The sequence below is a fragment of the Macaca fascicularis genome, chromosome 1 (genome assembly GCF_037993035.2).
Source record: "Macaca fascicularis isolate 582-1 chromosome 1, T2T-MFA8v1.1".
In the NCBI taxonomy this organism is placed as follows: Eukaryota; Metazoa; Chordata; class Mammalia; order Primates; family Cercopithecidae; genus Macaca; species Macaca fascicularis.
In genome coordinates, this window is record NC_088375.1 from 199696133 (window position 1) to 199716749 (window position 20617).

General features: G+C 41.8%; 1 protein-coding gene across 18 annotated transcripts in view; it reads right to left on the minus strand.

Annotated features, from left to right (window-relative positions):
* ZMYM4 (zinc finger MYM-type containing 4) overlaps positions 1 to 17217 on the minus strand; it is a 160500-nt gene extending 143283 nt beyond the window's left edge. For 11 of the 18 annotated variants that reach the window (XM_045374916.3, XM_074012555.1, XM_045374925.3 and 8 more), the window contains exon 1: positions 16842 to 17217. Coding sequence is in view for 2 of the 18 variants with exons in the window: in XM_005544004.5 (XP_005544061.1) it covers positions 16842 to 16880 (39 nt within the window). In the remaining 16 variants the exon portion in view is untranslated. Of the gene's footprint in view, positions 1 to 6183; positions 6306 to 16668; positions 16777 to 16832 lie in introns of those variants that run through there. The other 7 variants (XM_074012535.1, XM_074012533.1, XM_074012545.1 and 4 more) reach the window with 4 other exon arrangements.
* Between the last annotated feature and the right edge of the window lie 3400 nt (positions 17218 to 20617).

The window sequence follows — 20617 nt, forward strand, 5'->3', positions numbered from 1 at the left end:
CTACGAAAACTGGATATCCATACACAAAATATTGAAACTGGACACTTACTTTGTACCATAAACAAAAATTAACTCAAGATGGATTAAAGACCTAAATTAAAGACCTAAACACTAAAACTCTTAGAAGAAAACATAGGGAAAAATCTACATGAACTTAGATTTGGCAACAGCATCTTAAATATGATACCAAAAGCACAAGCTACAAAAGAAAACTACAAATTGGACTTCATTAAAATTTAAAATTTTGTGCATCAAGGCCACTATCACGAGGGTGAAAAGACAATCTACAGAATGAGAAAAAAATTTGTAAACTATTTATGTGGTAAGAGTTTAATATTTAGAATATAAAAACAATTCCTAAAACTCAACAACAAAAAGACAAGCAACCCAACGATGCACAAAGAACTTAAATAACATTTCTCCAGAGAATCTATACGAAAGGCCAATAAGCACATGAAAAAATGTTCAGCATCATTAGTCACTGGAAAAACTCAAATCCAAGCCACAATAAGATACCACTTCAAGGCCGGGCGCAGTGGCTCACGCCTGTAATCCCAGCACTTTGGGTAGGCCGAGGCAGGTGGATCACGAGGTCAGGAGATCAAGACCATCCTCGCTAACATGGTAAAACCCCATCTCTACTAAAAATACAAAAAAAATTGGCCAGGTGTGGCAGCGGGCACCTGTAGTCCTAGCCACTCAGGAGGCTGAGGTAGGAGAATGGCGTGAACCCAGGAGGCAGAGCTTGCAGTGAGCCGAGATCGCGCCATTGCACTCCAGCCTGGGCGACTGAGCAAGACTTCGTCTCAAAAAAAAAAAAAAAAAAAAAAGATACCACTTCACACACACTAGGACAGTTATTAACCAAAAATAAAATACTCTGAAAGGCCTAGGCAGGTAGATCGCTTGAGGTCAGGAGTTCAAGACTAGTCTGGCCAACACAGTGAAACCCCATCTCTAGTAAAACTACAAAAAAATTAGCCAGGCATGATGGCACACACCGGTAATCCCAGCTACTTGGGAGGCTGAGGCAGAATCACCTGAACCCAGAAGGTGAAGGGTGGAGGTTACAGTGAGCTGAGATGGCACCACTGCACTCCAAAGCCTCGGTGACAGAGTAAGACTCTGTCTCAAAACAAACAAACAAACAAACAAAAAACAGAAAATAACAAGTATTGGTGAGGATATAGAAAAGCTGGAATCCTCATGCATTGCTGGTGCGAATGGAAAATGCTACAGCCCCTGTGCAAAAGGTTCCTCAAAAAGATAAACACAGGCTGGGCGTGGTGGCTCACACCTATAATCCCAGCACTTTGAGATGCCAAGGCAGGTGCATCGCTTGAGCTCAGGAGTGCAAGACCAGCTTTGGTAACATGGCCAAACCCTGTCTCTATAAGAAAAACAAAAATTAGCTGGGCATAGTGTTGCACATCTGTAGCCCCAGCTACTTGCGGAGCTGAGGTGGGAGGACAGCTTAAATTAGGAAGGTAGAGGCTGCAGTGAGCCATGATCACACGACTGCACTCCAGCCTGGGCAACAAAGTGAGACCCTGTCTCAAAAAATGAATAAATAAATAAGTAAGGATAAATAGAATTCCCATATAACCCAGCAAATCCACTTCTAGGTATATACCTGTACTAGTCTGTTTAGTCTTGCTGTAACAGAATACCTGAGGTTGAGTAATTTATAAAGAAAAGAGGTTTATGTAGCTCATAATTCTGGTGGCTGGGAAGTCAAAAAGCATGGCACTGGTGTCTGCTTAGTTTTTGGTGAGGGCCATGTGCTGCACCACAGCATGGAAAAGCAGAAAGGCAAGGGGGCAAAGAGGCACACAAAAGGTGGAACCTTGCTTATAACAACTCATTAGGGCAGTGTCCCCATGATCCAAACACCTCCCACTAGGCCCCACCTCCTAATACTGCCATATTGGAAATCAAATTTTAACATGAATTTTAAAAGAAACACATTAAAACCATCGCAATACGAGAAGGAACTGAAAGCAAGAATCCAAACACACACTATACACCAATGTTTATAGCAACATTATTCATAATAGCCAAAAGGTGTCTATTGATGGATAAATGGATAAACAAAATGTATATGCACACAATGGAATATTTTGCAGTCATAAAAAGGAATGAGAAGTTCTGATACATACTATAACTAGATGAACCTTGAAAATATGCTAAGCGAAATAAGTCAGACACCAAAGGACAAATATTTTATGAGTCCACTTACATGAAATATCTAGAATAGGCAACTTCACAGACACAGAAAGTAATTTAAAGTTTACCAGAGGCTGGGGTGAGGGACCACGCAGAGTTACTATATAATGTGTAGAGAATGGTGATGATTGTACAATATTGTTTATGTACTTAATGCCACTGAATTATACACTTAAAGTTGTTAAAATGGTAGAGGTTATATTATATGTATATTTATTATATGATTTGCTTTTTGACAAGTTATAAATTGCACAAAATTAAGGGGGTACATAGTGGTGTTTTATACATAGGTATGTATACAGTGCGGAGTGACTGAATCAAGCAAATTAGCATATCCATCACCTTAAATACTTATTTACACCACCTAACTACAACTTTCTACTCTTGGACCAATATCTTCCTGTCCCTCCCTTCCATCCCCCATGCTCTGGTAACTATAATTCTACTCTCTGCTTCTATGAATTCTATTGTTTTAGATTCCACATTAAATGACAAGATGCAGTTTTTGTGTTCCTGTGCCTGGCTTACTGTACTTTGTTATGTACATTTTAACACATTTTTTTAAAATTAATTTTTTTTTTTTTTTTTTTTTGAGATGGAGTCTTGCTCTGTCACCCAGGCTGGAGTGCAGTGGCACTATCTCAGCTCACTGCAACCTCCGCCTCCTGGGTTCAAGCGATTCTCCTGACTCAGCCTCCTGAGTAGCTGGGATTACAGGCATGTGCCACCACACCCGGCTATTTGTTGTATTTTTAGTAGAGACAGCGTTTCACCGTGTTAGCCAGGATGGTCTTGATCTCCTGACCTCGTGATCCGCCCACATTGGCCTCTCAAAGTGCTAGGCTTGCATGCGTGAGCCACTGCACCCAATGGGTAATTTTTGAAACATAAAAAAAGCAATTTTTAAAAAGGATCGAACTGCCAACCTTGAAGACCATGTTGTGGGTTAAATTGTGGTCCCCAAGAGGTAGTTCCACCCAGATCATCAGAATATGACTTTATTTGGAATAAAGTTCTTTGCTGGTGTAGTTAATGTAAGGGTCTTGAAATGAGATCATCCTGAATTAGAGTGAGCCCTAAATCCAATGAAGAGTGTCCTTAGAAGAGACAGAAATGAAGATAAGACAGACAAAGAGAGAAGGCCATGTAAAGACAGAGGCAAAGACTGGAGTAATCTACCACAAATCAAGGAATACATGAAACCACCAGAGGCTCAAAGAGATGAGGAAGGATTCTTCCCTAAAGCCTTCAGAGAAAGCATGGCCTTGCCAACATCCTGATTTCAAACTTTTAGCCTCCAGAACTGTGAGATGATAAATGTCTGTAATTTTAAACCACCAAGTTTGTGGTAATTTCTTATGGCAAACCTAGGAAACTAATTCAGATTTTAGTACATGGAAGTGAAGTGCTGCTTTAATAGCTAAAAATGTGAAGGTGGGCCAGGCATGATGGCTTACGCCTGTAGTCCCAACATTTTGGGAGGCTGAGGTGTGAGGATTGCTTGAGCCCATGAGTTCAAGATCAGCCTGTTCAACATGGTAAAACACCATCTCTATTAAAAAATTTGTAAACAGGCCGGGCGCGGTGGCTCAAGCCCGTAATCCCAGCACTTTGGGAGGCTGAGACGGGCAGATCACGAGGTCAGGAGATCGAGACCATCCTGGCTAACACAGTGAAACCCTGTTTCTACTAAAAAATACAAAAAACTAGCCGGGCATGGTGGCGGGCCCCTGTAGTCCCAGCTACTCGGGAGGCTGAGGCAGGAGAATGGCGTGAACCCGGGAGGCGGAGCTTGCAGTGAGCTGAGATCGGGCCACTGCACTCCAGCCTGGGTGACAGAGCGAGACTCCGTCTCAAAAAAAAAAAAAAAAAAAATTGTAAACAAAGAAAGAAAAGAGAGAAGAAACAAAGAGAGAAAGAGAGAGAGAGGAAGGGAGGAAGGAAGGAAGGGAGGAAAAGAAAGAAAGGGAGGGAAGGGGAGGGAGAGGGAGGGAGGGAAAGGAAGGAAGGAGAAAGAGGAAAGAAGGAAGGAAGGAAGGAAGGGAGAGAGAGACAGAGGAAAGAAAGAAAAGAAGGAAAGAAAAAGAAATGAAGGAAGGAAGGAAGGAAAGAGCGAAAGAAAGAAAATGTAAAGGTGGCTTTGAAATTGGGTAATGGGCTGAAAGAGTTTTGAGATGCCTGATTTTAAAAAAATATACACTGCCTTAAAGACATGGTGGTAGAAACATTGATGTCAAAGGCAATTCTGGTTAGGGTTTAGAAGGATGTGATGAGCAACTAAGAGAAAGTTTCTGTAGTCTTAGAGAATACATACACAGAATCATGAACACTTTGGTTCTTATCAATATTTTGGTTAAGGATGCTTCTGTTGCTGTCTCAGAAGTAAATAAAGAATATGTGACTGGGAACTGGAAGAAAGGTGATCTATGTTATAAAGTGGCTGAATTATGTTCTACTGTTGGATAGAAAGGAGAATCTGGAAGGCATGAACCTGAATATTTAGCCTAGGAAATTTCCAAGCAAAGTGTTGAAGGTACAGCTTGGTTCCTCCTTGGTATTTATAGTAAAATACAAGAGGAAAGAGATAAATTGAAGAAGGAACTTTAAGCAAAAGGAAACAACGATTAATTGGGAGGTTCTCAGATTATTCAGAATACAAAGGAGGTAGAAATTAGGAAATTCACTGTTTAGAAAAGTGTGTTCTAGAGAGCAGGCCACATGGCTGGACAACCATATGCTGAAGATATTAGCAGTGTGACTCATGAATCCAATCAATCATCTCAATAGAAACGAGGAATGGAGATGGAGTTATCATTAAGGAGCTGTGAAGAATCCTCTTGTCTAATGATATGGATCCCCTTGATATGTAAGGAGACTGACAAGGTTTTAAAGAATATCATACCGGCCGGGCGCGGTGGCTCAAGCCTGTAATCCCAGCACTTTGGGAGGCCGAGACGGGTGGATCACGAGGTCAGGAGATCGAGACCATCCTGGCTAACACAGTGAAACCCCGTCTCTACTAAAAAATACAAAAAAACTAGCCGGGCGAGGTGGCGGGCGCCTGTAGTCCCAGCTACTCGGGAGGCTGAGGCAGGAGAATGGCCTGAACCTGGGAGGCGGAGCTTGCAGTGAGCTGAGATCCGGCCACTGCACTCCAGCAAGGGGGACAGAGTGAGACTCCATCTCAAAAAAAAAAAAAAAAAAAAAAAAAAGAATATCATACCAACAAAAATGCTATAAGCCTGTACTGAAAGGAACAGAGATGGGACAAAATTTTTTAAAGTGTCTAACTTCTGGGATTTTATAGGCAAGAAATGGGCTAATACAGCTACTCAATTGCAAACACGTGCACCCCTTTGGGGAAAAGTAAAAATGACTGAAGGCAAGCAGCATAGTGGAGGGTGGGGGTGGAGAAGAAACAGGCCCACAACAGTTGCAGAGTCTCCATGGGCCCAGAGGGCAGAGGATCAAGCCACAGATGATTATTTTCAGGCCCTGAAACCTAGAGAAATTTGTCCTGCTGAGTTTTGAACTTGCTTGAAACCAAAGATCCTTTATTCTTTCCATTGTCTTCCTTTTGAATGGGAATGTCTATCTTACAACTGTCTCATCCTCTCATCACTGTATTTTGGAAGCAGATACCTTGTTTTCTAGTTTCACAGGTGACAGATGGAGAATTTTGTCCCAGATGAATCATGCCAGGTCCATACTCTTACCTAATTTAGATGATTTAGACAATGAGATTTGAAACTTTTTGAGGTTATAATATTTGGAGATTTTGGACTTAAGAGTTCATGCTGTAGCCAGGCGTGGTGGCTCACACCTGTAATCCCAGCACTTTGGGAGGCCGGGGCGGGCAGATCACGAGGTCAGGAGATGGAGACCGTCCTAGCTAACATGGTGAAACCTCGTCTCTACTAAAAATACAAAAAATTAGCCATGCATGGGGGCACGCACCTGTAGTCCCAGCTACCTGGGAGACTGAGGCAGGAAAATGGCTTAAACCCAGGATGCGGAGGTTGCAGTGAGCCGAGATTCCACCACTGCACTCCAGCCTGGGCGAGAGAGCGAAATTCCGTCTAAAAAAAAAACAAGAGTTCATGCTGTAATAGGTCAAGACTTTTGAGGATGTTGGGATGAGGTGAATTTATTTTACATATGGGATGTAAATGAAGTTTTAGGGGTCAAAAAAAACTGTAGTGGATTAAACTGTGGCTCCCAAAACTTATGTCCACCCAGAACCACAGTATGTGAGCAGACTAGATCTTTGGAGAGGTAATTATGGTAAGGATCTTGAGATGAGAACACCCAGGAATAAGGTAGACCCTAAGAGACAGAAAAGAAGACATAGAAAGAAGACCATGGAAAGATGAAGGCAAAGACAGGAGTTTTGCCGCCACAAGTCAAGGAATACCAACCAAGCCACAAGAAAATGGAAGAGATTCCATCCTGGCTAACACGGTGGAACCCTGTATCTACTAAAATTACAAAAAATTAGCCGGGCGTGGTGGCGGGCGCCTGTAGTCCCAGCTACTTGGGAGGCTGAGGCAGGAGAATGGTGTGAACCGGAGAGGTGGAGCTTGCAGTAAGCCGAGATCACGCCACTGCACTCCAGCCTGGGAGACAGAGCAAGACTCCATCTCAAAAAAAAAAGAAAATGGAAGAGACGAGCAAAGATTCTTCCCTAGAACCTTGATTTTGGACTTCTAGCCTCTAAAACTGTGAGATAATTTCTGATGTTTTAAGCTACCAAGTATGTAGTAATTTTTTTGGCAGCCTTAGGAAACTAATTTAAGAGACCACCAATCATCAAAGATACAATAAATTAAACATCAAAATGACTATGATAAATCAGAATGTATCACATATATTAAAACTCATGGGTTCATAATGATATTCCCTCCCAAACCCCACCTTTGGGAGTTGTGAGGGTGGGCATCAATTTCATTTTTCTGAAAATTATTGATAAAGGGGAAAAAATAAGCATTTATCCTGCTTTTTCTTTACAAACCATATTACAAGGTAACCAAATAATTGATGAGGAAATTCTTTATGAAAGAATTCCAGTTAATAAATACAAAAGAAATGACCAAAAAAAAATCACTCTTCTAATGAAATAATGGATACAGGCAACAATTATCATTGGCTGATAAATCCATTAAGTGAAAAGTTAAAAATAAATTACATTCGGATCCCACTGACAGAACCTAAACCAAATGATCCATTTAGTATCACTAAAAGTAGAACCACCACTTATGTCACCTCCTAGAATGATCCAACAAGAATTCACAGCCCCATCTAATGGGGTGACTATACATTCTAATTTGTCTAGAACAATTCCAGTTTAAACTATTCCTTCTGTATAATCATTAATAGCACCCCTTTTCATTCTCGAAATTGTCTGATTGCAAATAAATTATATAATCACTCTTTATAAGCATTTCTCGCCAAAGAAACTGAACCTAAACTCATGAAGCTCTACCAACTAGGGCTCTCAATCTTGGCTACAGATGGAAATCACTTGGTAAATTTTTTTAAATATTGAGATGACATTTTACCGCATGGGCTCTCGTTAATTTATCCGGCCCAGGGATCAAGATAACTAAAAGCTCTCCAGATAATTCTAAAGCTTCAGCCAAAGTTCAGAACTACTGCTCTGTATTTAACTACTAATTTGTGGGAAATATGAGGGCTAGAGGAACATGTTAAATACCATAACAAGGATTCAATCAGCCAAATCCAAAATGTGGAAAATTCTCCTGGAACAATAAACTAGTTTTTTCAACAAGTAAATAGCATGGGAAAGGAGCACAGCGGGTATGAGTTAAAAAAGGGGATTATTGGCTGGGTGTAGTGGCTCATGCCTGTAATCCAAGCACTTTGGGAGGTGGAGGTGGGTGGATCACTTGAAGTCAGGAGTTCGAGACCAGACTGGCCAACATGGTGAAACCCTGTCCCTAATAAAAATACAAAATAAGCCAAGTCTGGTGGTGCATGCCTATAATCCCAGCTACTCGGGAGGCTGAAGCAAGAAAATCGCTTGAACCCAGGAGATGGAGGTTGCAGTGAGCCGAGATCGCGCCACTGGACTCCAGCCTGGGCAACAAAAGCAAAACTCCATTTGAAAACGAAAAAAAAAGGGCAGGGGGATGATTAAGGTTAAGAAAAACTTAAGAAACATATAAACCAAATGAAATGTGTAACTCTTAGTTGGGTGATTTAAACAAATCAAGTGTAAAAAGACACTTAAAGAATAAGAAAAGTCTGAACACAGACTAGATTAAGGAACTCTTTTGTTAGGTATAACAGTATTGTGGTTGTGCTTGTTAAAAACACATGGAAGGGCCGGGCGCGGTGGCTCAAGCCTGTAATCCCTGCACTTTGGGAGGCCGAGACGGGCGGATCACAAGGTCAGAAGATCGAGACCATCCTGGCTAACACGGTGAAACCCCGTCTCTACTAAAAAATACAAAAAACTAGCCAGGCACGGGGGCGGGTGCCTGTAGTCCCGGCTACTCGGGAGGCTGAGGCAGGAGAATGGCGTAAACCTGGGAGGCAGAGCTCGCAGTGAGCTGAGATCTGGCCACTGCACTCCAGCCTGGGCGACAGAGCCAGACTCCGTCTCAAAAAAAAAAAAAAAATACACATGGAAGTATCTGTAGATTAAATGATGTGATGTGTGTTATTTCTTTGAAATTATTTCAACTAAAGAAAAGAAGGAAGGAGGAAGGAAAGGAAAGGAGGGAAGAAAGAAAGGAGGAAGGGAGGGAAGGAGGGAAGGAGGGAGAGATGGAGGGACAGAAATGAGTAGTTAGATGAGACAGGAATGGTAAATTAATTTTTTGCTTATAAATGTGTAATATGCATGTCAGTATTAAAATACTTACATTTGTAAGACATACTGGGAAGCATAAAGAAAGAAAAACACATACGATTCTTGACCTCAAAGAACTGATGGTACTGGGTTCTACATGCTGGATAGACCAAAACAAAACAAAAAAAAGGACTATCTTTTGTCAAAGGCAGCTAGCTAAAACTTCTAGGAAGCCAGAAAGATGACATGAATGAAATTAAAATAACAATATAAATATTTCCTAAGAAAGGGGGTATAGGTATGACAAGATTGGATAAGAACTGTTGCTACCCCAAATTTGCTAAATTCCAGAGATTATACCATAAACTGACTTTGAAAAACCCATGCTCTTACTAATGGCTAAGCCACATAAAAGTGTCTTTTTTTTAAGTCAAATGATCAAGTATCAGCAATTTTGTTACGTTGATTACAATACATTTATACAATACCTGCCTTTCTGCTTTGCTAAAGTAACTACATACAGTTAGCTCATAGTAAAATAATCAGAATTTTTAAGGGAAATATCACTCTTCTTTAAATAGTGGCTGTTCTCCTAATACAGAATTCAAAAATACTTCTTAAGTATCCATAGAAACTGCAATTTTATATTTATCTACTTACACATTCTTTAGTAACAAAACCTTTCTGGCAAGGCGTAGTGGCTCATGCCTGTAATCCCAGCACTTTGGGAGGCTGAGGCGGGCGGATCATGAGGTCAGGAGTTCAAGACCAGCCTGACCAACATGGTGAAACCCTATCTCTACTGAAAATACAAAAATTAGCCAGGCGTGGTGGCGCATGTCTGTAATCCTAGCTACTCGGGAGACTGAGGCAGGAGAATTGCTTGAAACCAGGAGATGGAGGTTGCAGTGAGCTGAGATCACGCCACTGCATTCCCGTCTGGGCGACAGAGCAAGACTCTGTCTCAAAAAAAAAAAAAAAAAAAAAAAACAAAGAAAAGAAAAAAGAAAATCTTTCCATTGTCAATAAAAGTACAAATATAATCTTTAAAGTAAATCACAGCTTCAAAATATTTAGTGTATATTTTCTAAAAAATAAATGTGAGCTGTGAATACGTATTTTAAGATGATCTCAAACAAAAATGTATTTCTTTGGGAACAAGCTAACAATGATTCCTGAGAAGTAATTTACATCAACTTTGTTTGAGTGTAATTCAAATTATTCTAACGTCCATACATTCCAGATAAAGAATTATGTGCTTTATTTTACAAATAAGAATATAAAAACTAACCATAATATTTCTGGATAAACAAAAGTTCTAACCTATATGATCAAATAAGACCAGTTTAAATAATAATTGATCCTGATTTAGCCATCATATCTCCAGCAAATCTCTCTGTGCTTTAGTTTCCTAACTTATAAAATGGGACAATAATTGTAGTGGAAAAATATATCACATGTAAAATACTTAGAAAAATGACCGGCACTTAAGGGTTTATAAATATCAAGTATTATCTTTATTCACAGATGTCTCTGCTTATTACAAGATGGGAAGAAGCAGTATGTGAAAACAACTCAGAATCATTCTCAATATTAGAATGGCCTCTCCTTTTTTTTAAAAAAAAAAAAAAAAAAAAGACAGTGTCTCTCTTGCTCCGTCACCCAGGCTGGAGTGCAGTGGCACAATCATAGTTCAGTGCAACCTCGAACTCCTAGGCTCAAGCAATCCTCCCACCTCAGCCTCGTGAGTAGCTAAGACTGCAAGCACATGCTACTAAACCTGGGGTAATTGTTTTAATTTATTGTAGAGATGGGGTCTTGCTATGTTGCCCACGATGGTCTCAAACTCCTGGCCTCATGCCACCCTCCTGCCCTGGCCTCCCAAAGTGCTAGGATTACAAGCATGAACCACCGTACCCAGCCACAAGTAGCATTATTTACAGATGCCTCCGTGTGTTACAAGATGGGAAGCAGTGTGAAAACACCACAAAATCACTGTATTTGAATGGCCTCTTCAAATGGTCTCTAAACAGAGTCAAGGCCAGGCGTGGTGGCTCAAGCCTGTAATCCCTGCACTTTGGGAGGCCGAGATGGGCGGATCATGAGGTCAGGAGATCGAGACCATCTTTGGCTAACACGGTGAAACCTCATCTCTACTAAAAATACAAAAAATTAGCCGGGCGTGGTGGCGGGCGCCTGTAGTCCCAGATACTCAGGAGGCTGAGGCAGGAGAATGGCGCGAACCCGGGAGGCAGAGCTTGCAGTGAGCCGAGATCGCGCCACTGTACTCCAGCCTGGGCAACAGGGCAAGACTCTGCCTCAAAAAAAAAAAAAAAAAAAAAGTCAATACTTTCTCAAAGCAAATTATTTACATTGCATACATATAAACCGCAAATATTTTAATGATATGTACCGCCATGTTTTTAAGTAATACATTTAGCAAAAAGACAGAAAAGAGAAAAAGTTCATTAAGGAATTAAGAGGGATCAATCTTTTGCAATTATTTTATTATAAAATATTAAAATAACAGAAATTCAAAACAAAACTTCTCCATATCCCATCACATCATGAAGTCAATGCTTTCATTTGTTCGTATTTTCTACTGTCTATATGCATGTTCAATTTTCACACATGTATATTATGTTAATAGATAACATTTTATAGTCTACATTTTCACTTAGCATTATACCATGAACACTTTTTCCACTTTGTGAAATTTTCACCCTTAAACTCTCTTTCCTTTCTCCTCCCTACCCACTGAAGGTAATCAATGGTAATATCCTGACCTGGGTCCTCCCCAATTTTCTCTAAGTTCATACATACACAAACATATATAGACACAAATGTGAGGAGGGAAGAAAGGTCATTTTGTTTTGTTTTTCAGAAAAAACGGAAGCATACTACTTATACATATGCTTTCTCTCTTTTTAAACCATACCAGATATATACATCTCAAACTTAATATACAGAGAATTTTAAGTATGAAAATGAATACAACTTACTAGACCAGGTAATATTCACATTTATAAAAGTTATTATTTTGTAAGTAAACTTTGAAAAGACAAGGATTTTACAACAAAATATGGCTGCCAGATTTAGTTAGACCTCATACTTCATAACATACTTGTTATTATAGTAGCCATGCATAAATAACTCAATCATTTATAATAAGCCTACCTGAGTCTTTTTTTTTTTTTTTTTTTTTGAGATGGAGTCTGGCTCTGTCGCCCGAGCTGGAGTGCAGTGGCCAGATCTCAGCTCACTGCAAGCTCTGCCTCCCGGGTTTACGCCATTCTCCTGCCTCAGCCTCCCGAGTAGCTGGGACTACAGGCGCTGCCACCTCGCCCGGCTAGTTTTTTGTATTTTTAGTAGAGACAGGGTTTCACCATGTTAGCCAGGATGGTCTCGATCTCCTGACCTCACGATCCGCCTGTCTCGGTCTCCCAAAGTGCTGGGATTACAGGCTTGAGCCACCGCGCCCGGCCCTACCTGAGTCTTAAAAGCTATTTGAGAAAACAAAAATTTTATCATCTAAAAAAATTAAATAATATGCCAACTTTAAAGTGTGGGTGTGACGCTTGTTATAACGCCTTCATGTATAGGCACTAGGATATGAACTTAATTCTCTCTATACCAGAGATGGTAGATGAATATAGTGCTGATCCACCTACATACTCAGCTCCCCCGTGTTCACAAATTGAAGAGACTAGCATTCTAGCATATTCTGAATACAATTGTTCCAACTGCCCACAAATATAAAAACAAGACATCAGGCAGGCCTACCTAGAATTTAAGGTTGTTAACCCGATAGTCTTAAAATGCAATCACCAGTCGGGCGTGGTGGCTCACGCCTGTAATCCCAGCACTTTGGGAGGCCGAGGTGGGCAGATCACGAGGTCAGGAGATCGAGACCATCCTGGCTAATACGGTGAAACCCCATCTCTACTAAAAATACAAAAACAAAAAATTAGCTGGGCGTCATGGCAGGCGCCTGTAGTCCCAGCTACTCGGGAGGCTGAGACGGGAGAATGGCGTGAACCCAGGAGGCGAAGCTTGCACTGAGCTGAGATAGCGCCACTGCACTCCAGCCTGGGTGACAGAGCGAGACTCTGTCTCGAAAACAACAACAACAAAAATGCAGTCACCTGCCCATCTAACCATAATCCAGAACAATCAGAAGATCCCTAAATCTAGATCCATGGGAGAGAACTTTGGGGAGTAAAGGATGGTATGAAAGATTTACAGAGTCCCTCAAAATTACAAAGCAGAGAACTTGGTACTCAACCCACAGAGCCTCTGCTGTAATAGGTAAGCTTTTCTTACAAAAATAAATCAGCAAGTCTTTTGAGTTCCTATTGTGTAAAAGTCACAAGATATTGAGAAGCAAAAAGCAATGAAACAGATACTATGTTAAAGGAGTTTACAATTTATCAGGAGAGCCAGCATATATCATCCTAAATGACCCTAAGTAACAGATATGATATGATGAATGAAATAGATACTATGTTAAAGGAGTTTACAATTTATCAGGAGAGCCAGCATATATTATCCTAAATGACCCTAAGTAACAGAGCACAATGCCTAGCATACAGCTTATGAAATAGCACAGGTGCTTAGCAACTTTTCTGTGACATGATTACAAAGGTCAAAAGCAGTAAGCATTATTAAGTACAATACCATGTCATCCATACAATTTCTGATTGAATAGCCTAAAGTTACTATCTCACTCTATGTGGATAGTTTGTTTCAACTCCCTAAAGGCAGTCAATTTCCAAAGACATGGTACTGCATAGTCCCCATTAATCAGCTTGGAGTATACATACGGAATCCATGTGTAATTTGGCACACACCAAAAAAAATGGAAAAAAGTTCTTATACTATTTAAGACAATCATACTGAACATTCTAATGAAATATCAAAAACAAAATGAATTACGGATCAAAAAATATTATTTATGTATTATTTTTACTTTTTCTAGAGAGGTGGTTTCCCTCTGTCACCCAGGCCGGAGTGCAGCAGCAGTATCATAGCTCACTGCAACCTCCAACTCCTGGGCTCAAGCAATGCTCCCACCTCAACCTCTGGAATTAATTTGGAACCTTTGGAATTAATTAACCCCATTAATTCCAAAAATTAATGAATGTAACATTCCTCCGTGATGAAACTGGCAAAATAATGGTGGAAACCTATACAAGTGCTGCATATGTTATAGGTTGTTAAAAATAAAATTAAGTTTTGGCCCGGGCCCGGTAGCTCATACCTGTAATCCCAGCACTTTGGGAAGCTGAGGTGGGCTGATTACCCGAGGTCAGGAGTTCGAGACCAGTCTGGCCAACATGGCGAAATCCCATCTCTACTAAAAATACAAAAATTAGCCAGGCATGGTGGTGCGTGCCTGTAATCCCAGTTATGCGAGAGGCTGAAGCAGAATTAATTGAACCCATGAGGTGGAGGTTGCAATGAGCCGAGATTGCGCCACTGCACTCCAGCCTGGGTGACAGAGCAAGACAATAATAATAATAAAGTTTTTACTGCTACCAGTGTGGAATCTTTTTTTCTTTTCCAGCATTCCTTTAGCAGAAGATTCACAAGACCAGTAACATCTTTAAAGTGTACTACAAGAGCTAGAAAATATTTAAAATCCAGCTGAATTTGTTGTCAAAGTGCACAGATGTTTTCTAGAATATCCTACAACATCTTAGTACCGAAGGTGAATGACAACATTCCCAGCAACTGGATGCAGAAATCTCCCTGAATTAACATTACATATCTGAAGTAATTTACCCTATATATTTTCATTGGTGGACTATTTGCCATATGTCTTCATCCAAGCACAGTAAGGATCCAGTTCAAAACTGAACACAACTTGAAATTTTTAAAATTTCAAAACCCATGCATTCCATAACCAACATTTATACTTACAAAATTATTTGGACATACCATCATACTGCTTACCTTGCTCTACGACTAATTATTGCATTAGGTGAATCCAACATTTTGTAAACTTATCAACGGTAAACATTTATTGTTCAAAACACTACAATAAAATGCATTAAAATAACATGACTGATGAACAAAAAGAGGGATAGAGGAGTAAATACATGATAAAACAAGTGGAATGCAATTCTTTTGGGGAGGGGGTTTTGAGACAGTGTCTCACTCTGTCACCTAGGCTAGAGTGCAGTAGCCCGATCTCGGCTCACTGCTACCACCGCCTCCCGGGTTCAAGCAATTCCCCTGCCTCAGCCTCCCGAATAGCTGGGATTTACAGGCACCCGCCACCACGCCGGGTTTTTTGTATTTTTAGTAGAGATGGGGTTTCACCATGTTGGCCAGGCTGGTCTCGAAATCCTGGCCTCAAGTGATCCGCCCGCCTCAGCCTCCCAAAGTGCTGGGATTACAGGCGTGAGCCGCCGCGCCTGTCCAGAATGCATTGTTAACCGTACGATCTAGGCGGTTGGGTGCATGGCTGCTCCCTATAAGTTTTATAATTCTGCCGGATAGTTCAAAATATTTTCCTAATAAATTGTTGGAAAAAATAATACTTGCTGCTACTTTGGTCATTTACAATTGAAGCTTTTAAAAAGAGAAACATAGATTAAACTCCTCTGTGGCATCCCACACAGGCACTACAGTTGGGACAAACCTGGATTCAAATCCTAGCTCAACCTTGCACCTAGTTGTGTGATCTAAGTAAATTACTTAAGCCCTCAACACCTAAATTTCCTCATCTCCAAATAGGTTCTACGTGGAGTTACTATGAAGTTAAATTCTTCACATAAAGCTCTTAGCTCAGTGCCAGGCACATAGTAAGCACAAAAAGCTTCAGCTATAGCATCATTATGAGATTAATTTTACGCTAAGCTGAAAGGCCATTCTTCATAAAGTAGTAATTTTTTGCCCTTTTGCTAATTGATCGTTTCTGAAACCATTCCCAAAAGGAAGACTTCTAAAAGGAAACTTACTTCTTATGCTAAGCGGGGAGGAAGTAAAAGAAAAGTGAGGGATATTGCTCAATCGATAGTACAGTATTGTTCGCCATCTGAAAAAAACCACTGAAAATTAAATAAGAAAAGTTTCCAGACAAACTTTAAAAGGTATTCAAACAACTCCTATGTAGAATTGGCTTCACCTCTGCAGGCTGATTGGGTACATCCCTGTTATGACAAAACTTGTCATACTCTTCCACGTATTACTCTAATTACGAGTAAGAGGCTAGGTTAGAACATGACATTCACAGTAGCCAAAATCTTTCTCCTAAATCAGGACATGCCAACGATCCCACTTCTTCACAGGTAAGACCCCCACCCCTACTTTGGTCTACATAACGGCTATGGGGGGAGGGGAAAGGAGGCAGGAAAATGAATTCGCGATGGTGTTACTGAAGAACCCTCCGGTTATTTCTCCTGAGACCCCTCCACGACTTATTCCCGCCACCACCACCCCCACCTGACCTCTCCCCAGTTAAACTTCCACACTCTGATGGACTAAAGATGCACTTACGAATCTGACACCTCCCCTCCCCGGGCCCAGATATCCCACCCCAGTGCTGGGGAAGATGGGGGGAGGAAGGCAAACAACGGCCCCCTCCCTTCCCCCCCGCACCCAGCAGCAAATCTTTGTCCCACCTGCCGAGGGACCGCTCGCCAGCGCGCTCCGGACCCCAGGCTGCCTCAGACCTGCCCGCAACCTTGTTCCAACTGGGCCTCGGCGACCCCTACACGAACCTGAGTATGGCCCATTCCCGGCCCCGGGCCGCGCCCCGCCCCCCGCCGCCCGAGTTCAGCCTCACCTCACCTACCCTCTTTCGGGGGCCGGACTCCACCTCTCTCTCCGCCATGTTGGGCCCCGCTCGGAACCGCTGCGGCTCCCCGCGCGGTGGCGGCGGTACCTCTCGGGCCCCCGGCCCCCGCCCACACTGCAGGCACGGCCGCCTCGCGGCAGCTTCCCTGGACCCGGCCGGGCCTTGCGCCGAGAGTGGGGAGGGGGCGGATGCCGCGCGCCGGGCCGCAGCTTCTGAGATCCCACGGGTCCGCGCGTGGGCGGGAGGGCCTGCCCGGGGACTGGGGGGGGCCGGGACTCGGGGGGTTAATGGCCTCCAAAGGGCCCCGTGAGTAGGATTATTTTCTCTCAGAGAAATTCCTCCGCCTGCGGTTTCTTAAAGGGATCACCAAATCAGCCCCTTGCGCGCGCCCCTGATGCGCAGGCGCACCCTAAGTCCCTCCTTCCTTTCCCACCAAGCCCCCGGTCCTGAGCGTGCGCGGTAAGTGGCCTTGGGTAGGCCAAATCCTGCAAGTCTCTTTGCTGCCAGCAGCTGCTCCCACCACTCAACTATGGCTGCTCCCTTAAAGGGACCATGACGCAGTGATGAAGGAAGAATGAAAGAAGTTAGTGGAAAGACAATCTGGAGAATTGGGTGTAATGTCAGTGAGGGGTCCACATCACCATCTTGCACCTGACTGCAGTGGTACCATTGAAAAGGGAAAGTCATGGTGAGCTGAAGTTCTCGGTGGACCTCTGAACATGAAGAATCCCAAACCAATGAGGGAACAAGATAGTCATCTCAAGGAAAACCAACTTTCCTCCCTTTCGACCGCCTGTTCTGAAGTACAAGGCATAGAATATCAAGAGCCAACTCTTATTACCTCACCTTAAAATCAAAGCTTTTGGTGATTTTGAAGACTGAACCAACAACTGGAAATAATTTGTTCAATAGTAGTTTCTCCTTAGAACATCAAAATGGAGAAGGATCTTAGGGAACCATTTACTCCCAATGATAAAGTTGCAGCCTGATCATGGGAAGTGCTCCCAATGATAAAGTTGCAACCTGATCATGGGAAGTAATTCGTCCCAATGTAACTAATGGCTGGTGTGGAGCTGGAATCAAGATTTCAGTCTCAGTCCTCCAGGCTGTCTTCAGCAAGAGATAAATTTCGTTTAATCTGGTATCCCTAGAAGATTAAAAATTGAAGTTTCATGGTATTTGGAGAATATCATAATTCTCCTGTGAAGATGTAATGATTTGCAGATGATGTGTGTCCTCATTCACCTCTACTGAAGGAGCTTGACAATCTGCCGTAAAGGATAAGCATCTTATTTCTAAGCAGGAAACCAGGAAGTAGATTTGGGTCTATCTTGTTCCAAAACTGGGAACAAGATAGGAACTATCTTGTTCCTAAGCTGAAAATGGCTGAAGAGAGGGCTTCATTCCTCTTCTGTTCATTCTAGTTCCCACAAGCTTTGGGTGGAGAAAAAAAATGAAGCTTATGATAACTCAGGGACAGTGGGGAGACATATAGTAAGAATTAGAAAGAAGTTGCCTCCTGAAGGCCATTTCCCATGACAAGACATATTCAAGTGGGAATAAGTAGCTCCTGAAGTCACATGATAATGAGATGTAACTTCTTTTTTATTTATCACTTGGTAGCTCTTCTGAAACGGACGTTTTCTAATCTGTAATATTTTGCTGAAAACTATTGGTGAAATTGCTGGAAGTTTCCATACTGGCCTTGCTTATGCCTTTAGCACTGTCTTTAATTTCACTCCTGGGTAGGAGAGAAGAAAGAAGGACAAAGAAATACGTTCATTTCAGCCAGAATTTTAAAAACATGTCCCCTTTAGTTCCATGTCCAGGACAAGAAAGAAAAGAGGAGCCACAAAAAGATAATTCCAGGGAATGTGGCTACATAAAACTTCTAGTGGTTTCCACCTGTTTTGTTGGCAGTGGAATACTCCCTTCTAATAAAATCTGATGGTTTAAAATGTGGAGCTGCTAAGTTGGGAGTGTAAGTGGGGAACCCACTAGTCTGTCCACCCAGCCTCACCCTTGCACTCTCTCTCCTTTCATGCCCCCTCCCATCATTAGAGAAATGTTGACTTTCTCAGATCACAGTTTAAACTTATTAGTTTAGTCTAACTCCACATTTTCAAGGTGGAGCCTCTGAGGCTTAGAGAAGATATGATTTGCTTGAGATCACACACAGGATTAGTAGCAGTATCAAGACTGAAACAGACATCTTGATCCCCAGGGCTCTGTCCTGCGCCGACTGTTTCTGGAGGTATTAGCAATGTGTTAGGTCTTGAATAATAGGTGGGATTTGTATATTTCAAATAATGTAGAAGCATAACATGAATGTTCAGGGCAATCATCCATATGGAGGAATGAGACAAGAGAAAACCATTTAGTGAGCACTGAAAAGTTAATCATAATTTTATAGAAGGGTTCACAGAGCTTAAGTGACTAGTCCAAGATCATTCAGCACTGAGGCCAAGTCAGAATTCAAAGGCTTGTTCTTTCTGACTTATTTGAAATATCGTAAACTAGACATTTCATGGTGGCCTTGTGACCAAATCTGCTCTGCAGAAATGCATTTGATTTGTACTGTGTATAGCTATATGATCTTGGTCAAGGCAGTTGTCCTGTGCCTCACTTTCCTTGTCTGTAAAATGGGGCACCAAGAGAATTAAATTAGTTAACATCTCTAAATCTCCTAGAACACTGTTGGTTCCTAATACCATATGAGTATTATTATCTTTTTTTTTTTTTTTTTTTGAGATGGAGTCTCGCTCTGTCATCCGGGCTAGACTGCAGGGGCTAGAGTGCAGTGGCATGATCTTAGCTCACTGCAAGCTCTGCCTCCTGGGTTCACGCCATTCTCCTGCCTCAGCCTCCTGAGTAGCTGGGACTACAGGCGCCCACCACCACACTCAGCTATTTTTTTGTATTTTTAGTAGAGATGGGGTTTCACCATGTTAGCCAGGATGGTCTCGATCTCCTGACCTCGTGATCCACCCACCTAGGCCTTCCAAAGTGCTGGGATCACAGGCATGAGCCACCATGCCCAGCCATTATCTTTAAAAAAAAAAAAAAAAAAGTTATATATCAACTTTTTAAATGAGATATTTCACCTTCAAATTCAGTGTTCTGACTTATCTCAAAAAAAAAAAAAAACTAGACTATAATGGGGGTAGTATCTTGCAAATATCAAACTGATTTCTTTTAACTTTCTTAAGTCATCCTCTATCATAGACTCTTGCTTGAAATGTAGCCTTGAGACTTATTTTCCCAATCAGGAGAGAACAGAATGGAGAGAAAAAGAATTTGCTAAATTTTCTTGGTTCCATTTAATCTATGAAGCTCAGCACATAATAATTTTATAGAGTTCTTACATACTCCACAGGAAATGCCTTCCATCCAAATGTCGTTCCATCCAGGACAGCTAAGCCATGAGGCTGTGTATAGGGAAATAAAAGAAAAGTCTGACTCTTTTAATAAAAGTGTAGAGAGAAGAACAAAGAGAGAGGTAAGAGAGGCATAGGTTAAGAGATAGGTGCTCCTGTCTTCTCATTCCAGCTCTTCAAAGCAGATAGGATTCTTTCTTTGCTCTGTTTAGGATTCCAAGTAGAGATGACTTGCAGACTATGCCCATACCAACAAGCAGCCAGCCACATATGGGAAGTCATGCCCTGGTGTAGTTGGGAAAAGAGAGCAGACCTGCATTTAGCTGCTTAGAGTGTCTCTCAGCCAGAGGTGAATCCAGGTTTTACAGATCTTGAAGCTTATGTGATGGGGGGAGA